This window comes from Ylistrum balloti, unplaced genomic scaffold, assembly GCF_031769215.1.
Source record: "Ylistrum balloti isolate Yb309-2 unplaced genomic scaffold, AGI_CSIRO_Ybal_v1 Utg370794, whole genome shotgun sequence".
Classification (NCBI taxonomy): Eukaryota; Metazoa; Mollusca; class Bivalvia; order Pectinida; family Pectinidae; genus Ylistrum; species Ylistrum balloti.
Window position 1 is genome coordinate 793,048 of NW_026782463.1, and position 22,694 is coordinate 815,741.

Genomic DNA, 22,694 nt, shown 5'->3' on the forward strand with positions numbered 1-22,694 from the left:
ACATCTCCACATCAAAGTTGAAGTCATTCTAGATCTATTCTATGATATCCAATGTGTACGTATGGTGTTTCATTATCTAAGCCTGACGTCACAAAAGAATATACTGGTATTATACATTTGTAAATATCAAGGAAAGCACATGTTAATATACAATATAAAAACGTATCAAGAAAAGTCAAAATTAACCAAAAATTTTTTTTGAAAATAAATAATTAAATAAACAACATAAAATTCAGAGTAACAAGAAGTAAGACAGAAATACAGATGTGAAAAAAGATCACTTTTTAGATCACAAAATTGACACAAAGGCAAGAACTTCGCTTAAATTCACAAAAGTCATTGGGAACAGATTTTTGAACATCAGTTCCATAAACCTTCAATCTGGCTGGATCCAAATGAAGTTGAAAGAATTGTACCAATCTTAAGCTAACCTATAAAGAAATATCTGCAACCTTGAACAGTACATTAGGGTGAAAATAAAATCCAAATCAAACTTGATGTATACCTGTGAGGTTTGATTTAACCTATGGATACATGTTTTCTGTGTGATATGTACATGTCACATACATCATTGGGTGCAAACATAGGCTATAAAAAATTAAGATGGCATTTTACAAATGAACTTTGATAGTCTAGATAAAATAGTTTTAAAACAACATTCTGGTTTATACAGCATCCACTCAACACAGGACAACAGAACAGTCCAGTTTATACAGCATCCACTCAACACAGGACACCAGAACAGTCCAGTTTATACAGTATCCCGTTAACACAGGACACCAGAACAGTCCAGTTTATACAGTATCCCGTTAACACAGGACACCAGAACAGTCCAGTTTATACAGCATCCACTCAACACAGGACACCAGAACAGTCCAGTCCGTAAATATTTAATCAGCTCAGGTTTTTACATCTTATTTATACTTTTTCCATTCAAACTTGAAAAATATAATTAATAAGAGAATGAAAGGCATGTAAATTATCCCAGCATAAATGAATGGTTGCAAGTATATGTAATCATCTGCATACAAGTGATGCTTCTTGTGGTCGTCTACGCTGCACCAAATAATCAGCAATGTCCACTGTAAATAATCAATGTATATAATATATCATCTGTTGTTTATACCAATTGTTATGTTATGTTAATATAGAACAAACAATATATTGCCCACCCTGTGTTGTTTATACATAACAAACCATATATCACACACCCTGTGTTGTTTATACATAACAAACAATATATTACCCACCCTGTGTTGTTTATACATAACAAACAATATCACACACCTTGTGTTGTTTATACATAACAAACAATATCACACATCCTGTGTTGTACATTCTCTACTATGGATGGTTTATATATATTACAGACCCAGTGTGGTTAATACTTATATAACAGATGTTATTTATCCTGTATGACTTATACCCAACAGACATATTATATATACTGTATGACTTATACCCTACAGACATATTATATATACTGTATGACTTATACCCTACAGACATATATATATATACTGTATGACTTATACCCAACAGACATATTATATATATACTGTATGACTTATACCCTACAGACATATTATATATACTGTATGACTTATACCCAACAGACATATTATATATATACTGTATGACTTATACCCTACAGACATATTATATATACTGTATGACTTATACCCAACAGACATATTATATATATACTGTATGACTTATACCCTACAGACATATATATATATACTGTATGACTTATACCCAACAGACATATTATATATACTGTATGACTTATACCCTACAGACATATTATATATACTGTATGACTTATACCCAACAGACATATATATATATACTGTATGACTTATACCCTACAGACATATTATATATATATTGTATGACTTATACCCAACAGACATATTATATATACTGGATGACTTATACCCTACAGACATATTATATATACTGTATGACTTATACCCTACAGACATATATATATATACTGTATGACTTATACCCAACAGACATATTATATATATACTGTATGACTTATACCCTACAGACATATTATATATATACTGTATGACTTATACCCTACAGACATATATATACTGTATGACTTATACCCAACAGACATATATATATATACTGTATGACTTATACCCAACAGACATATTATATATATACTGTATGACTTATACCCTACAGACATATTATATATATACTGTATGACTTATACCCTACAGACATATTATATATATATACTGTATGACTTATACCCTACAGACATATTATATATACTGTATGACTTATACCCAACAGACATATTATATATATACTGTATGACTTATACCCAATAGACATATTATATATACTGTATGACTTATACCCTACAGACATATTATATATATATTGTATGACTTATACCCTACAGACATATTATATATACTGTATGACTTATACCCAACAGACATATTATATATATACCGTATGACTTATACCCTACAGACATATTATATTTATACTGTATGACTTATACCCAACAGACATATTATATATCTTGTATGACTTATACCCAACAGACATATTATATATATACTGTATGACTTATACCTTACAGACATATTATATATATACTGTATGACTTATACCCTACAGACATATTATATATATACTGTATGACTTATACCCTACAGACATATATATACTGTATGACTTAAACCCAACAGACATATTATATATATACTGTATGACTTATACCCAACAGACATATTATATATATATACTGTATGACTTACACCCATCAGACATATTATATATATACTGTATGACTTATACCCTACAGACATATTATATATATACTGTATGACTTATACCCTACAGACATATATATACTGTATGACTTACACCCAACAGACATATTATATATATACTGTATGACTTATACCCAACAGACATATTATATATATACTGTATGACTTATACCCTACAGACATATATATATATACTGTATGACTTATACCCTACAGACATATTATATATATACTGTATGACTTATACCCTACAGACATATTATATATATACTGTATGACTTATACCCAATAGACATATTATATATACTGTATGACTTATACCCAACAGACATATTATATATATACTGTATGACTTATACCCTACAGACATATTATATATACTGTATGACTTATACCCAACAGACATATATATATATACTGTATGACTTATACCCAATAGACATATTATATATACTGTATGACTTATACCCTACAGACATATTATATATATACTGTATGACTTATACCCTACAGACATATTATATATACTGTATGACTTATACCCAACAGACATATTATATATATACTGTATGACTTATACCCTACAGACATATTATATATATACTGTATGAATTATACCCAACAGACATATTATATATCTTGTATGACTTATACCCAACAGACATATTATATATATACTGTATGACTTATACCTTACAGACATATTATATATACTGTATGACTTATACCCAACAGACATATTATATATACTGTATGACTTATACCCTACAGACATATTATATATACTGTATGACTTATACCCTACAGACATATTATATATACTGTATGACTTATACCCTACAGACATATTATATATACTGTATGACTTATACCCTACAGACATATTATATATACTGTAGTAACGTTCCACCAGGTGACAAGGAAGTGTGAAAGAAGATTTGTGTGGTAGATAAATTATTTAACTAACCTAGAATGTCAAGTCAGTGCTTTATAATGATTTGTTTACACATCACTAATCTGCATATTTTTAATGATTTTATCACAACTGATAATTATGTACTATTTATAGCAGCACTACAGAGAGGTAAATGATTTTGCCTTTTCTGATTGGTTAATGCTAGGAACTACACCGCTTTCCCAAGCTCGGGTCATCAATTCGTAAATAAAATGGGCCAAGCTTGATTTGTTTGAAACAGGTTCACATTTGACATATTTACTGTTAAGCTTGAAATACTTAAAAATGTGGTATATAAAGAACATGTAAATAAGTTATTTAGAATGGAACTTCAACATCGCTAACAGTAATTAAATAAACTTCAAAGTAGTTCCCTCGATACTAAAAGAACCTCGCTCCAAAGACTGTAGCAATAGGCTGACACTGTAATATGTTGGCTTTAGCCTTAAAAGAGGTGTTTCAATAAAACATGATATTAACCACAAACTGACATAATAGACATGACAGGAAATTGAACATATCTGTTAAATATAAACCACACTCAGGTATGTTTGTCACATAAAAACCATGCAGAAATGCAAGAGTATTGTTTATAGGTGATAAATGTTACTGTAATGTTTTATAAACCTGTAATCGTGTAAACCTGAGTGGTGGACATGCTTCTTAAACACTTACCCAACAAAACAGCAAGGCAGCTAAACCTCCAAAAAAAACCTCCATATGCTGAAAATGAAAAAAAGTAAATAAGAATCAAGATGAGGATGTACCTTAGACAAGAAACCCATTTGGCCTGGACAGTCACCTGAGTTCATGGAGCAATGGGTTCAAATACCTGTGACTTTAAACAGAGAAAATGTCAATCACATTAACAAAATTGGTAACCCTTCATTTCAGCATGCTACAGGATGTTTATCAGCACTCTGGACCTTTTGGTTATTGAGAAGAAGTCATTCAAAGACACATTTGATCCCATGCGACCTTGAAAATGGGTCAAGGTCATTAATTTTATCAAACATGCTATGGGCCCAATATCAGCACCTTGGGTCTTTTGGTTAATTAAAAGAAGTTGTTCAAATATTTTGACATATTTGACACCTGTGACCTTGAAAGTGGGTCAGGGTTAATCATGTGAACAAACGTAGCCATTCATCACAGCAGGCGATAGGGCCAATATCAGCCCCATGGACTTTTTGGTTATGGAGATGAAGTTGTTAAAAGATTTTGACATATATGATACCAGTGACCTTGAAAGTGAGTCAGGGTAATTCATTTTAACAAACATTGTAGTGCTTTAACCCAGCATGCTGCAAGCCCATTATCAACACACTGGGCATTTTGGTTATTAATAAGTCTTTAAAAAATTTTGACATATTTGAATGAGGGTCAAGGTCAATAATGTGACCAAACTTGGTAGCCTTTCATGTCTCCATGCTACCAGCACCCTGGGATGTCTGGTTATTGAGAAGTCATTTGAATGGAAAGTTTATTCATGGTGGATGCTGCAGGGTAATGGACAAAACCTGATTCTAGTCAAAAGTAAGAATTAATTGAAGTTACTCTAGATATAGGCTAAAATCATCTTATAGTTGCTCAAGCTACCTATGGCCATGTTGGGTGGTGGCTTCCCTTTCAAATCAGATTTAAAAAGAAAGGAAACAAGAGGCCCATCGGTCTTAACGGTCATCTGACATAAAATACAAGATTTCAAATTTTGAACTCGAGAAGAAGCCGAAATTGTGTTTTCAAGATGGCGGCCAAGGTGGCCATGTTGGATTTTTAGATCAACCCTAAATTACCAAACTTTGGTCAGGATTACGTCACAATCATTTCAGGTAAGTTTAAGCACAATGAGACATGTAGAACTTGAGAAGAAGTTGAAAATGTTTACGACGGACGATGTACGACGCCGGACAAAAGAACATTTGTAAATAAATATAGGCATGACCTTTGTGGTAGTGTCTTATTCGGTAAAAAAGATGGTCTCATTGCTGAAGTAATACTTTGATGTCATACGTCATGTGATGTCAAAGGGTTGCATTCAAACTATGCATAATTACCACACTAAGCTAAATGGGACTGGGCCCTCCTTCATGGTGGTCTGTGTGCTGAGAGAGATGGGATACTGTTACTATATACATTATTGCATCATTTAGATTAAAATAGGACAAATTGAAAAATTGTGGCCATAACACTTTAATGTACCGCGAAATTGTGAAATATCTTCCATGCGAAAATAACTAGCTATATCGTAGTACAGAGGATTTCAGATAGTCTCCTTCTCCAACTTACCGCACCAAATGAAGGTAGAGCGATTCCAAGAGCTGCACTCACTACTATGAAAGTGAACAACATTCCAGATATCAAAGTAAAGGTAATCTAAAAGAGAAAATAAGGATAAACTTAATCACAAGGTAAATTCATCAATTTAATTAAATCTTCTAAAGCAGGGACAAGCTATATATATGATACATTACAGTCTTCCATTATTGCTATGCCACTTAATGTTTGATATGAGATAAATTTTCGACTGATGGCTAACATATTGACCAAATTATAATAGACCTGATAATCAAGAGATTTATACAGGACAAACTGACAGCTAATACTCACATTCAGAAATTAATACAGGACAAACTGACAGCACACTCTCATCATCAGATATTTATACAGGACAAACTGACAGCATACTCTCATCATCAGATAGTTATACAGGACAAACTGACAGCACACTCTCATCATCAGAGATTTATACAGGACAAACTGAAAACACACTCTCATCATCAGATAGTTATACAGGACAAACTGACAGCACACTTTCATCATCAAATATTTATACAGGACAAACTGACAGCATACTCTCACTATCAGAGATTTATACAGGACAAACTGACAGCACACTCTCATCATCAGATAGTTATACAGGACAAACTGACAGCACACTCTCATCATCAGATATTTATACAGGACAAACTGACAGCACACTCTCATCATCACATATTTATACAGGACAAACTGACAGCACACTCTCATCATCAGATTTATACAGGACAAACAGACAGCACACTCTCATCATCAGATTTATACAGGACAAACTGACAGCACACCCTCATCATCAGATTTATACAGGACAAACTGACAGCACACTCTCATGATCAGATTTATACAGGACAAACAGACAGCACACTCTCATCATCACATATTTATACAGGACAAACTGACAGTACACTCTCACTATCAGAGATTTATACAAACTGGCACAAACTGACAAAGACATCACACTCTCACTCTCACTATCAGAGATTTATACAGGACAAACTGACAGTACACTCTCACTATCAGAGATTTATACAGGACAAACTGACATCACACTCTCACTATCAGAGATTTATACAGGACAAACTGACATCACACTCTCATCATCAGATTTATACAGGACAAACTGACAGCACACTCTCATGATCAGATTTATACAGGACAAACAGACAGCACACTCTCATCATCACATATTTATACAGGACAAACTGACAGTACACTCTCACTATCAGAGATTTATACAGGACAAACTGACAGCACACTCTCACTATCAGAGATTTATACAGGACAAACTGACATCACACTCTCACTATCAGAGATTTATACAGGACAAACTGACATCACACTCTCATCATCAGAGATTTATACAGGACAAACTGACATCACACTCTCATCATCACATATTTATACAGGACAAACTGACATCACACTCTCACTATCAGAGATTTATACAGGACAAACTGACATCACACTCTCATCATCACATATTTATACAGGACAAACTGGCAGCATACTCTAACCATCAGAGACGTACAACGCCAGATGGGACTTTGTCTCAGGTGACCTAATAAAAATCTTAATGTTTTAATTTACATATCAGAGTCCTATGTAACCGTCTTCAAAACTTGTATAATTACCTTTTTCTGCCAGATGAAGAACTGCAGAAATACACTATGGATGGCAACAATTCCGACAGAAACCAGGGGACCAATGCTTCCACTGGCGCTAGATATAAAAGTGAAAGACCTACTTACTAAGGTGTACGGTTCGTGATCAAAGAAAGTGTACAAAAATCGACACTTTAAAATATTCAATTTTTGGCTAGTGACTCACTGATATATCACTGGCAGACAAGAGAACTGTATGTTATGTTATCGTTCTGCACCAAATAAAGGGAGACTTTGTTGTAAAAACAAAGGTGTGTAACTTTCAAGTTCTTTCTTAACTTTATACTCCTTCATTGCAGTATGATAAATATGTGAGAATCTATTTGAAACATAACAAATTGTTCTTTAGCCAGTTAAATATAACATGTTTGGGCCTCTTGGTTAGTCAGAAATTTTTTTTTAGAGATTTTTGACTCGTACAATTTTGATATACTGACCTGGCTAGTGTCATTATACCCAGGGTGATAATCATAGTCTGAAACAAACAAAATTAAAAACAGATGTAATTATACTAATGTCAGCTAGTTCATAACCAACCCTAAATCAATACACCTCAGAGAACAATATATTGTACTAAACAAGGAACCTCAGAGAACAATATATTGTACTAAACAAGTAACCTCAGACAGATTGAGGAACAATATATTGTACTAAACAAGTAACCTCAGAGAACAATATATTGTGCTAAACAAGGAACCTCAGAGAGATTGAGGAACAATATATTGTACTAAACAAGGAACCTCAGAGAACAATATATTGTACTAAACAAGGAACCTCAGAGAACAATATATTGTACTAAACAAGGAACCTCAGAGAACAATATATTGTACTAAACAAGTAACCTCAGAGAGATTGGGGAACAATATATTGTACTAAACAAGTAACCTCAGAGATATTGGGGAACAATATATTGTACTAAACAAGTAACCTCAGACAGATTGAGGAACAATATATTGTACTAAACAAGGAACCTCAGAGAACAATATATTGTACTAAACAAGTAACCTCAGAGAGATTGGGGAACAATATATTGTACTAAACAAGTAACCTCAGACAGATTGAGGAACAATATATTGTACTAAACAAGTAACCTCAGAGAGATTGAGGAACAATATATTGTACTAAACAAGTAACCTCAGACAGATTGGGGAACAATATATTGTACTAAACAAGGAACCTCAGAGAACAATATATTGTACTAAACAAGGAACCTCAGAGAACAATATATTGTACTAAACAAGTAATCTCAGACAGATTGAGGAACAATATATTGTACTAAACAAGTAACCTCAGAACAATATATTGTACTAAACAAGTAACCTCAGAGATTGAGGAACAATATATTGTACTAAACAAGTAACCTCAGAGAGATTGAGGAACAATATATTGTACTAAACAAGTAACCTCAGACAGATTGAGGAACAATATATTGTACTAAACAAGGAACCTCAGAGAACAATATATTGTACTAAACAAGTAACCTCAGAGAGATTGGGGAACAATATATTGTACTAAACAAGTAACCTCAGACAGATTGAGGAACAATATATTGTACTAAACAAGTAACCTCAGACAGATTGGGGAACAATATATTGTACTAAACAAGTAACCTCAGACAGATTGAGGAACAATATATTGTACTAAACAAGTAACCTCAGACGGATTGAGGAACAATATATTGTACTGAACAAAGAACCTCAGAGAACAATATATTGTACTAAACAAGTAACCTCAGAGAACAATATATTGTACTAAACAAGTAACCTCAGACAGATTGAGGAACAATATATTGTACTAAACAAGTAACCTCAGAGAGATTGAGGAACAATATATTGTACTAAACAAGTAACCTCAGACAGATTGAGGAACAATATATTGTACTAAACAAGTAACCTCAGAGAACAATATATTGTACTAAACAAGTAACCTCAGAGAGATTGGGGAACAATATATTGTACTAAACAAGTAACCTCAGACAGATTGAGGAACAATATATTGTACTAAACAAGTAACCTCAGAGATATTGGGGAACAATATATTGTACTAAACAAGTAACCTCAGACAGATTGAGGAACAATATATTGTACTAAACAAGTAACCTCAGACAGATTGAGGAACAATATATTGTACTAAACAAGTAACCTCAGACTAAACAAGTAACCTCAGACAGATTGAGGAACAATATATTGTACTAAACAAGTAACCTCAGACGGATTGAGGAACAATATATTGTACTAAACTAGTAACCTCAGACAGATTGAGGAACAATATATTGTACTAAACAAGTAACCTCAGAGAACAATATATTGCACTAAACAAGTAACCTCAGACAGATTGAGGAACAATATATTGTACTAAACAAGTAACCTCAGACAGATTGAGGAACAATATATTGTACTAAACAAGTAACCTCAGAGAGATTGAGGAACAATATATTGTACTAAACCTCAGACAGATTGGGGAACAATATATTGTACTAAACTAGTAACCTCAGAGATATTGGGGAACAATATATTGTACTAAACAAGTAACCTCAGAGAGATTGAGGAACAACATATTGTACTGAACAAAGAACCTCAGACAGATTGGGGAACAATATATTGTACTAAACTAGTAACCTCAGAGATATTGGGGAACAATATATTGTACTAAACAAGTAACCTCAGAGAACAATATATTGTACTAAACAAGTAACCTCAGAGAACAATATATTGTACTAAACAAGTAACCTCAGAGATATTGGGGAACAATATATTGTACTAAACAAGTAACCTCAGAGATATTGGGGAACAATATATTGTACTAAACAAGTAACCTCAGAGAACAATATATTGTACTAAACAAGTAACCTCAGAGAACAATATATTGTACTAAACAAGTAACCTCAGAGATATTGGGGAACAATATATTGTACTAAACTAGTAACCTCAGAGATATTGGGGAACAATATATTGTACTAAACAAGTAACCTCAGAGAACAATATATTGTACTAAACAAGTAACCTCAGAGAACAATATATTGTACTAAACAAGTAACCTCAGAGAGATTGGGGAACAATATATTGTACTAAACAAGTAACCTCAGACAGATTGGGGAACAATATATTGTACTAAACAAGTAACCTCAGAGATATTGGGGAACAATATATTGTACTAAACAAGTAACCTCAGAGAACAATATATTGTACTAAACAAGTAACCTCAGAGAACAATATATTGTACTAAACAAGTAACCTCAGAGATATTGGGGAACAATATATTGTACTAAACAAGTAACCTCAGAGAGATTGGGGAACAATATATTGTACTAAACAAGTAACCTCAGAGATATTGGGGAACAATATATTGTACTAAACAAGTAACCTCAGAGAACAATATATTGTACTGAACAAAGTAACCTCAGAGAACAATATATTGTACTAAACAAGTAACCTCAGAGATATTGGGGAACAATATATTGTACTAAACAAGTAACCTCAGAGAACAATATATTGTACTAAACAAGTAACCTCAGAGAACAATATATTGTACTAAACAAGTAACCTCAGACAGATTGGGGAACAACATATTGTACTCCAACACTGAGAACCTGCTGCACTGAACAGTGAACTAAGACAGAACAGTATATAACATATTGTACTCCAACATGAAGTGCACACTTACCATTAAAACAAGGAAGATTACAGAGAAGATCTTTGATTTTTTCCTTGGTTCAGCAGTGATCCATGTAAAGATTAGTATACCAATCAATAATCCACTGTTTAATAAAAAAAGAAATTTCAATTACAGAAAAAAAAACATAATCAAATATCTGTTTCATATTTCATAACCTTTCATTTCATTCTTAATTTACATATAATTGAAACTAGAGGCCAAATGGCCTTAAAGTTACCAGAATTCTACAAAAAAATATTGTATGTGTTATTGTAACATGTCATGGAAACCATTTTGTTAAAAAAAATTTGAACACAAGTGAAAAGCACCATTCCATACAAATTAAGAGTTAGATACAGTAGAGACAAACAATGAAATAAACTGCATCATACAGCTGTTTTGTCCTTCTACGACTTGTCATTATGGTTAACGGCCTGTATTTTGAAGCCTTAGAGGCGAACGAGGAAAATCCCAAGTGATCAAAAGAAAAGTCCAAATCCTGATGGGGAGGTGCAGCAGCCGCGTAATTCAATAAATTTTGTAACAAAGTATGATAAAATGAAGTATACTGCATATCATAGATTGTGTTTTTGCTATAACTGCCTTTGAGAGAAAATTGGCATTTCAGAAGGACCACAATTATATCATCCTTCAGCTGAAACCTGTCAAAAACAATAAAATAGACCTTACAAGTATACTGATTCCGAAATAATGATCATCTGATTCTAATATATGTACAACTGAGGGAAAGAACTGTCAGGTTTCATGTGTATAATGTTAAAACTACAATCTTAATATTCTAAATCAAGAATGATTCTCAAAGAAGACTAAACAAGTAATCCTTAAAAATGTAATATGAATATAAAAACTAAAGTCAACTTCATCTTCTCAATTTTGTCATGGCTGCCCAAAGAAAAACACTTTACTCCATCCCTTAGTAGCAGAAATATGAAATATTATACCTTATTTAATTTGAGAAAGCTAAGCTATAAAAAAATATCCCTTTTATATCTCCTACATGTGATTCTGAATGGATCAGTGAATACGTACATGCTCAGATCTTTAAAGGTCGAAATTTCTTGTATTCTTCCTCGGACATATTCACTGCAAATGAAAACCAATGGAAAAATTAGATATATGTCCCTTACACTCTAATCCCTCAAGATTTCATTTGACTCGGTAAGAGTGGGGGACTCATTTGATACGTAATTACACAACAACACATAATTACACAAAAAAATTGACAAACATTACACATCAAACTATATAACATTATCAAACTACATAACCACATCACACTAAATAACTACATCACTGACCATGTCCTAGCGATGGCATTTCATGTCCCAGTAATAATATTCTGACTATGTGTAAGTAATAGCATTCTGACTATGTCCCAGTAATAACATTCTGACTCTGTCCCAGTAATAACATTCTATGTCCCAGTAATAACATTCTGACACTGTCCCAGTAATAACATTCTATGTCCCAGTAACATTCTGACACTGTCCCAGAAATAACATTCTGACTATGTCCCAGAAATAACATTCTATGTCCCAGTAATAACATTCTGACACTGTCCCAGTAATAACATTCTGACACTGTCCCAGTAATAACATTCTGACACTGTCCCAGTAATAACATTCTGACTATGTCCCAGTAATAACATTCTGACTATGTCCCAGTAATAACATTCTGACTATGTCCCAGTAATAACATTCTGACTTTGTCCCAGTAATAACATTCTATGTCCCAGTAATAACATTCTATGTCCCAGTAATAACATTCTGACTATGTCCCAGTAATAACATTCTGACTATGTCCCAGTAATAACATTCTGACTTTGTCCCAGTAATAACATTCTGACACTGTCCCAGTAATAACATTCTGACACTGTCCCAGTAATAACATTCTGACTATGTCCCAGTAATAACATTCTGACTGTGTCCCAGTAATAACATTCTGACACTGTCCCAGTAATAACATTCTGACACTGTCCCAGTAATAACATTCTGACACTGTCCCAGTAATAACATTCTGACTATGTCCCAGTAATAACATTCTGACACTGTCCCAGTAATAACATTCTGACTATGTCCCAGTAATAACATTCTGACTAAGTCCCAGTAATAACATTCTGACTATGTCCCAGTAATAACAGTCTGACTATGTCCCAGTAATAACATTCTGACACTGTCCCAGTAATAACATTCTGACACTGTCCCAGTAATAACATTCTGACTATGTCCCAGTAATAACATTCTGATTATGTCCCAGTAATAGCATTCTGACTATGTCCCAGTAATAACATTCTGATTATGTCCCAGTAATAACATTCTGACTATGTCCCAGTAATAACATTCTATGTCCCAGTAATAACATTCTGACTACATCAGTAATTACATCCTAACTACCACCAGTTATAACATCCTAACTATCACCAGTAATTACATCCTAACTATCACCAGTAATTACATCCTAACTATCACCAGTTATAGCATCCTAACTATCACCAGTAATTACATCCTAACTATCACCAGTTATAACATCCTAACTATCACCAGTAATTATATCCTAACTATCACCAGTTATTACATCCTAACTATCACCAGTAATTACATCCTAACTATCACCAGTTATAACATCCTAACTATCACCAGTAATTACATCCTAACTATCACCAGTTATTACATCCTAACTATCACCAGTAATTACATCCTAACTATCACCAGTTATAACATCCTAACTATAGTAATTACATCCTAACTATCACCAGTTATAACATCCTAACTATCACCTAACTATCACCCAGTTATTACATCCTAACTATCACCAGTTACAACAATCCAAACTATCACCAGTAATTACATCCTAACTATCACCAGTAATTACATCCTAACTATCACCAGTTATAACATCATAACTATCACCAGTAATTACATCATAACTATCACCAGTTATTACATCCTAACTATCACCAGTTACAACAATCCAAACTATCACCAGTAATTACATCCTAACTACCAGTAATTACATCCTAACTATCACCAGTTATAACATCCTAACTATCACCAGTAATTACATCATAACTATCACCAGTTATTACATCCTAACTATCACCAGTTACAACAATCCAAACTATCACCAGTTATTACATCCTAACTATCACCAGTAATTACATCCTAACTATCACCAGTTACAACAATCCTAACTATCACCAGTAATTACATCCTAACTTTCACCAGTAATTACATCCTAACTATCACCAGTAAATACATCCTAACTATCACCAGTTATAACATCCTAACTATCACCAGTTATAAAATCCTAACTATCACCAGTTATAACATCCTAACTATCACCAGTTATTACATCCTAACTATCACCAGTTACAACAATCCTAACTATCACCAGTAATTACATCCTAACTATCACCAGTAATTACATCCTAACTATCACCAGTTATAACAATCCTAACTATCACCAGTAATTACATCCTAACTATCACCAGTAATAACATCCTAACTATCACCAGTTATAACATCCTAACTATCACCAGTAATTACATCCTAACTATCACCAGTTATAACATCCTAACTATCACCAGTAATTACATCCTAATTCCACTTGTCAGACAGTAGAAGAGATGCTTTATTTTACTTACTTGCTATAGATTCCTCCTGCAACAGCTAGTGCACACAGTGCTTGTATCAGTAGAATCAGGTACAACTGTAATATAGTATACTGCCATCTTTGACCAACAAATCCTCTAAGTGAATTACTTAAATTTACCAGCAGACCTGATTCACCCTTTTGCCCATAAACCCCTTCAATTAAAGAAGCTTCGAACCAAGTTGGGACAAAATCCTGTCACCTGTACAGAAGAACTTGTTTTATCTCCCCTATTGGGCCCTGCTCCTCTTTCCCTAAGACCCTAAAATTGCACAAAATCAGTTCCAAGATCATCAAGGATGCTTTCGGCAACCAAATTTAGACAAAATCCTGTTAATCATACAAAAGTAGGATTTAGAAAATTTGCAATATAAATTTGTCATCTTGAGCCCTGCCCCTCTGGCCACAGGGGGTCTATACCCTCCATTGATACAAAACTGATTTTCCTTCCCCCAATGGATGCTTTAGAACACAGTTTTTAAAATCCACCATTGCATGAGTCAACCATGGCTAGTAGCAATCTTAAGAAAAAACGTTGACAGCCAAATGCCAGACACCACATCACAGCATAAGTGTACCAATCCTTGGGACCAAGTGAGCTAAAAATTCTACATTAAGAAGGCTGGATTCTGCAAATTTTGAAAGTTTGAAAATAGCCAACCACTGAACATGTCTTGTCATTACAATCTTACAAAACGAAAGATAATTTTGCAGTTCCTATCAGTTGATAAAGATACTGCATGCAGACAGAACATTACAAACCATTTAAATATGACCCACACATTAAGTTCTTAACAATATAAGTTCAAGAATATGAAATGAGTAATATAAAATGAAAAAGTATGAATTCCATAGCTGATAAAAAGGGATTCCTTGAGATTGAATCACTTGCCTGTCCTCCAGGTTAAAAGGAAGACTTCTTTGATTTTTCAAGTTCATTCCCCAAGCAAGTTACAATACAAATACTACTAATAATAAGCCCACCCCCTACTCTTGACTCAATTTCATGCACAGCAGACCCCCTGGGCTTATTGGCGGAGAAATACGGTATGAGCCAGATTCTATTGGCAATTGACAACTGAAAAATGTTTGAGTTCTTAAAACCTTTGAATGCTATTACCTGTAAAATTGTGTTCAGGTCATTGATCTGAGCAAACTTGAACACCTTCATTCCAGCACACAGCTAACCAAATATAATTACCCTGGGCCTCTTATTTATTGAAAATTCATTTGAAGGTTTTAACACCTGTGGCCTCGAAGTTGGGTTAAGGTCATCCATTTGAACAAACTTGGAAGGCCTTTAAGAAGCATGCTACTGCTCCAATATCCAGATCAATGACATCATTTTTTCGTAATTTAGAAGAAGCAGTTGTGACCTTGAAAGTGGGTCAAGGTCGATTATTTTTAACAATATTTGAAGCCCTTCATCTCAACATGTTATTGCCCAAATATCAGTAAGCTCAGTGAACTCTTGATTGATGAGAAAATTTGTCAAATGGAAAAAAATGAAGCCAGTTAATGGACAGACGGACAGACAGATGGAACATTATGGCATAAGCTCACAGCTGAACAGTGAGCCAAAACTTCTACAGACGAAAGAAAAAGGCTTAATGAAACTCACATAGTGGAAAAAGTTGTAAAGATGTTCTTTCTTATCCAAAGATGGCCTGGGCACATTATTATTCTGCCTTTGATTCTGTTGCCTGTTCTGGTTCTGTTGCTGTCTCTGAGTGGGGGCTGGATTTGAAGCAGGAGTTGGGTTAGACCTTGGGGTTGGGTTTGCAGCAGGTTTGGGAGTAAAGTTTGGGGTACTTGGTTTTGGAGGAATCGGAGATCTGGATGGAGAAGGTGGCCTAATGACAAAGATTTGAGGTTCAGCTGAAGATCCTGTAGCAGATGCTCCGCTTGATAAGGATGGGGCGTCTACTGGAGGTAAGTGGGTACTTGCACCAAAATTATCGTAAGCATACGCAGGTGGTGGCTCATCTGTTAAACAAACAAAAGGACAGACTTTTCAGTGTTCATTAAATATCATAGCTTTTAACATGAGTCATAATAATCAAGGTTATATAGGTGCAGTAGTCTTATTGTTATGTATGTTATAGTAAAACATATATAGTAATGTGGGGTTAGGTGGTGTGGTGGTGTTATGTGGTGTGGTGGTGCTATGTGGTGTGGTGGTGTTATGTGGTGTGGTGGTGCTATGTGGTGTGGTGGTGTTATGTAGTGTGGTGGTGTTATGAGGTGTGGTGGTGCTATGTGGTGTGGTGGTGTTATGTGGTGTGGTGGTGCTATGTGGTGTTAGGTGGTGTGGTGGTGTTATGTGGTGTGGTGGTGTTTGGTGGTATGGTGGTGTTATGTGGTGTGGTGGTGTTATGTGGTGTGGTGGTGTTATGTAGTGTGGTGGTGTTATGTAGTGTGGTGGTGTTATGTGGTGTGGAGGTGTTATGTGGTGTGGTGGTGTTATGTAGTGTGGTCGTGTTATGTAGTGTGGTGGTGTTATGTGATGTGGAGGTGTTATGTGGTGTGGTGGTGTTAGGTGGTGTGGTGGTGTTAGGTGGTGTGGTGGTGTTATGTGGTGTGGTGGTGTTATGTGGTGTGGTGGTTTGGTGGTGTTATGTAGTGTGGTGGTGTTATGTGGTGTGGTGGTGTTATGTAGTGTGGTGTGTTATGTGGTGTGGTGTGTTATGTAGTGTGGTGGTGCGATGTGGTGTGGTGATGTTATGTGGTGTTAGGTGGTGTGGTGGTGTTATGTGGGGTTAGGTGGTGTGGTGGTGTTATGTGGTGTTAGGTGGTGTGGTGGTGTTATGTGGTGTGGTGGTGTTATGTAGTGTGGTGGTGTTATGTAGTGTGGTGGTGTTATGTGATGTGGTGGTGTTATGTAGTGTGGTGGTGTTTGGTGGTGTGGTGGTGTTTGGTGGTGTGGTGGTGATATGTGGTGTGGTGGTGTTATGTAGTGTGGTGGTGTTATGTAGTTTGGTGATGTTATGTGGTGTGGTGGTGTTATGTTGTGTGGTGGTGTTATGTGGTGTGGTGTGGTGGTGTTATGTAGTGTGGTGGTGTTATGTGATGTGGTGGTGTTATGTAGTGTGGTGGTGTTATGTAGTGTGATCATATGTGGTGTGGTGGTGTTATGTAGTGTGGTGGTGTTATGTGGTAAGTTGGTGTTATGTGGTGTGATGTTATGTAGTGTGGTGGTGTTATGTGGTGTGGTGGTGTTATGTAGTGTGGTGGTGTTATGTAGTGTGGTGGTGTTATGTAGCTTGGTGATGTTATGTGCTGTGATGTTGTTGAAGTGTTGTGCTGTGATGATGTTGAAGTGTTGTGCTGTGATGATGTTGAAGTGTTGTGCTGTGATGATGTTGAAGTGTTGTGCTGTGATGATGTTGAAGTGTTGTGCTGTGATGATGTTGAAGTGTTGTGCTATGATGATGTTGAAGTGTTGTGCTGTGATGATGTTGAAGTGTTGTGCTGTGATGATGTTGAAGTGTTGTGCTGTGATGATGTTGAAGTGATGTGCTGTGATGTGATTTAAGTCCAAGACTACAGTATCAGTATACTCACTATAGTAATTTGTTTGTAATTGGTTATACGATCCAATACCCATCACTTCTTCATATGAGGGTGGTTCTACCATTGGTTGTCCTGTCTGAGGGCTTGCCATGTTGAGGTTGTGTATCTACACAATAGAAAAATTGTACTGACATTAATGAAAGGCTAAACATTACAGGTGTCATAGTTACAGTTTTGTCTACAGAATTTTGGCCAGGGGTTCCTGAATTTTGATACTCAGCCTGTACCCAGATACTAGACATATTTAATCCAACATGAAACTCCCTTACATAGGTCTTTTAACTTATAAGTGAAAAGAAAATCACATGTATGTGAACTACATTTCATTGATGATATCGTTGTATATATTTCCTATTTCCTATATTGGGTGGTCGGGTGGCGCAGTGATAAAGTACTCGCCTTTCACCTAGCCGACCAGGGTTCGATTCCCGGAACGGACGTGGAAAGGTAAGGGGTCACTTTCCCGACCACGTTGGTGTTCCCCGGGTACTCCGGTTTCCTCCCACAATAAGACCCCTCACGCGCTTAAATCTGGACCAACATGAGTGATCAGTATAAGTTGACATAACTTGTTTCGCAATTGTTGTAAAATAAATAAAGTTGATATTTATATATTTCCTTGCATCAATCCACCGTTTTGTAACTAAACTATGCAATAAAAACTCATTTCGGGTCAAAAGTGAGTGGTAAGGTTGTGGCCAACGAGCTTGTCAACACATTTGTTGACTTGTGCAACAGAAGTAATCTCATGCGGACAGCCTCCTCTGTTATCCATACAACATTAGTAAAGCTTACAAATATATGTGTCCAACATGGATGTCAGTCTTCAGATGAAATACAGTTGTTCAAAAAAACAAATTCAAAACATTAATGCATGTGAACATATAACAGATAGATGAAGTATTATCCTTGGTAAATGAAAACTTAAGAAATGGGATACTTGAGACAATGTATTACTCATTTTTCACTATTGACACAGATGGGAGACCTTCTAACGGGTATCCAGTTACATACATTTAAATCCAGTTACCCCTCCAACCTGGCTAATGTCCAGCTGCTCAGGTACTCGTAAGTCATTTTGAAAAGTATTTGTAACCTTGAATGCAACCAAATACTCAAACAGAAGATATCTAACAGCCATTTGAAATTTTAAATGCATTCTTAACCAAATCAGTGAAATTTGTGTGAAATATGCAAGTCACAGACACAATTTATGAGTTTGAGTATGAGAGATTGCCGATGGCAGCAGTACTGGATATTGGAGACAGAACATTTAAACTTCAAAACGAAGGCTATAAAGTCACTTATACTTTGGCAAAAAAACTCTTCAGTTCGGTAGTATGTTTCATCTTCACAGGAAATTAACACACACATATATAACATCTGATTCCTGTGCTCCTAGTTAAATAGTTAAAAATGCACCAAACCTCTGTGTTAAGTGTGGATGCTGAAAAATTTAGATAAAAATTAATCAAAAGTACATTATGTAATGAAAATTACATTTATGTCAAAGGCGACTCACAGCAAAATCACATTCTAATGGTGTTTGTTACCATTGTTTCATGTCTTATGCTTTGCTGATGAGAACCCTCAAATCTGGTTTATTTCCTAGTCTGAAGGATGTTCTCGTTATTGCATCATAGGAACAATTGTATACTATAGATCGTATGGCATACGCTAACTAATTTTTTTCACAATTAATGACTTGCACGCGACAGAAATGTTTGATAAACATTAAATCTAATATCACAAATAAATGTCTTCTCTCTAGCTTATTTGGTTGATCATAAGACAAGTGGCTTAACTTCTCTGGCACAATGCATAAAAGGCTGGATTTTACTCAAGACTCAGCATGCCAGTTACAGTTGCTAGTGGCTCAACACAACCAGCCGGCAGAAGATCTCTCTACAGATGAGCATGTAGTAGGCACACCAGTGCTTGAACAGGAACAGTGCCCGAACACTTGTGATATTTTCCACAAAACCACCAATTTGACCAAACATGATGCATGATAATTATGGGGTGTATTGACATGTTTCTACCTCTAATATCTGACCCAGCAAGTGACAACACAGCTGATCCTGATGCACATAACAACTACCAAAATAATCGCCATTTCCTAAAAAGTTGATCAATTTCATTTTTTTACTTTCTACAAAATAACCACTGTAAAATATATCATTTAAAAGAAAAGTTTTGAAATCAGTGACAAGTATTATGGCGGAAACAGCTAAAAAACGGCTTTATGTTTGAACACTGGGCAGACGACTCTACGGAAATCAACGACGAAAACGCAATGAAATGTTTATCGACGTCTTTATATACTGATATACCAATCTGTCATTTCCCTATTTCCTGCTCGGCTATAAACTAAGTATCAAAGCTCGGCTCTTAATTCTGTAATTCTTTCAAATTCTTGGCTTAAAGGAGAACGGGTACTGATTAAAGGTAGAAATTGTCTGCATGGCAAAGGAATAACCCATTTTAAGGTTCATATTTACCTTGACAGGTCAGCTGCCGTACCTGTGTTGTTTCAAAACATCAACCTGGTACCTTCGGGTATTTCACAATGTCGATCTCAATTACAACCAATCAAAAATCGCGCATATTTTTAGATCGCCGCGTCATTAACTACCATCGGAACACATCGTGGCTTTACCCTAACGTAATTGTTACAAAAGTACCCGTCATTTGATCAAATGGTTAATAAACATATTGAATATTGCATTCTCTGCACAAAACAACTGTAATAGAAATCAATGATACATTCAACTTGCACTGCTGTTTCTGCAGCATAGACGATTTTCCTCAACAACGGTCAGGACACGTGACATACATGTACCCGTTAATAATTTATAGTCAGTTCTCTTTTTCAGTTACTAGTGGACAAGCCACGATAGTTACGCATTTTTTTATGTGATTTAACGCACACCTTGTGAACAGTTAACCATCCGTCTTAAATTACTCAGCGTTGATGTGATCGGGGTTAAGAGTAATGCTTTATGTTAGCTGACAACACTAATTTTAGTTTAATCAATATATGCCCTTATTTACATATTGCAATAAGTGTACCGACCAAGGGGTTCGTGACTCACCAGTACTTAAAAAGTTACTGTTGATAAATTAATCAAGATATGTAAAAAAGATGAAATTTCACGTATACTATAAATAGGCTATTTATAAGATATCTATTGTTTTTTCCAGGAATACTGACGCGATTTCGCGAGACAAGGAAAAAAAGTGTTTCAGACCAATCTCGCAAAACCAGAAAATAGACTAGATTATCAGAACCGTAAACCCTTAAGTTTGACAGTTCGGCAGTTGTCTTGCTCAGTGGCGTATGAAGCGGGCAGACATTATTTGTCTGTCGATGGTTTTGCATCTTGTGTTTATCAAGAAAATTAGCTGTGCGATCTCAGTGTGGCGGTTTTGTTACATTGATAAAAAATTATATTACAAATTTTGTATATACGACTGAATCAGTATGTGATTCGGTTGTCTGGTTGAAGATATCTAATCGTCAAATTAATAAGCCCAGGGATTTTTGTTTAGCATGTATTTTCCTGCCCCTGAAAATAGTGTTGGAATATATTATTCCTTTGATGGTGTAATGTTGGTGAGTGATTTTAACAGTCGAACTGGTAATCATTTTTTTTTTATTATTAAATGATTTAAGTTATTAACATATGTTTAGCTCTAATTGAAGTCAAACTTAATTATTCAGTATGTTTCAACAAATAAAATTTATATATTCAGTTTAATATCTCAATCATGTGAAGACAGGTTGTGAGAAACACAGGTAAATATCAGGTAAACATCCAGGTATGAAAAGGGCAGCTTATATGAAACAGTATGTATATATAATGACATAATAAGAGATTTTTACCTAATAAGCAGTAGAAATTTGACGGAAAAGACATAGAAGTGATAGATCAGTTCTGCTATTTCGGTTCGGTATTTAATTATAATGGTAAATTTGATGTTGCACATAATAATATTACTACACAAGGCAAAAAGGCCTATTTTCTACCTAGTTGAAAGATGAAAAGG

At 35.0% G+C, this 22,694-nt stretch overlaps 1 protein-coding gene across 1 annotated transcript; it reads right to left on the reverse strand.

Annotated features, from left to right (window-relative positions):
- Positions 1 to 914: 914 nt before the first annotated feature.
- Positions 915 to 18,735, reverse strand: LOC132558541 (uncharacterized). The gene is made up of 11 exons (XM_060223118.1): positions 18,636 to 18,735; positions 16,693 to 17,057; positions 15,064 to 15,128; positions 12,450 to 12,503; positions 11,969 to 12,061; positions 11,409 to 11,502; positions 8,183 to 8,220; positions 7,716 to 7,803; positions 6,055 to 6,141; positions 4,441 to 4,488; positions 915 to 1,082 (listed from the first exon to the last, which is right to left on the reverse strand). Exons 1-11 carry the CDS (start codon positions 18,733 to 18,735, stop codon positions 915 to 917), a joined length of 1,200 nt encoding a protein of 399 aa, XP_060079101.1.
- Positions 18,736 to 22,694: the final 3,959 nt, after the last annotated feature.

Excerpts from the sequence above, each read along its gene's own strand:
- LOC132558541 (XM_060223118.1), bottom strand. The coding sequence starts at position 18,735 with ATGGCAAGCCCTCAGACAGGACAACCAATGGTAGAACCACCCTCATAT. Across the intron at positions 11,503-11,968 it reads AACACAATCTATGATATGCA|TGGATTATTGATTGGTATAC; the intron begins GTATACTTCATT and ends TTTATTAAACAG. Across the intron at positions 8,221-11,408 it reads TAATCTTCCTTGTTTTAATG|ACTATGATTATCACCCTGGG; the intron begins GTAAGTGTGCAC and ends TGTTTGTTTCAG.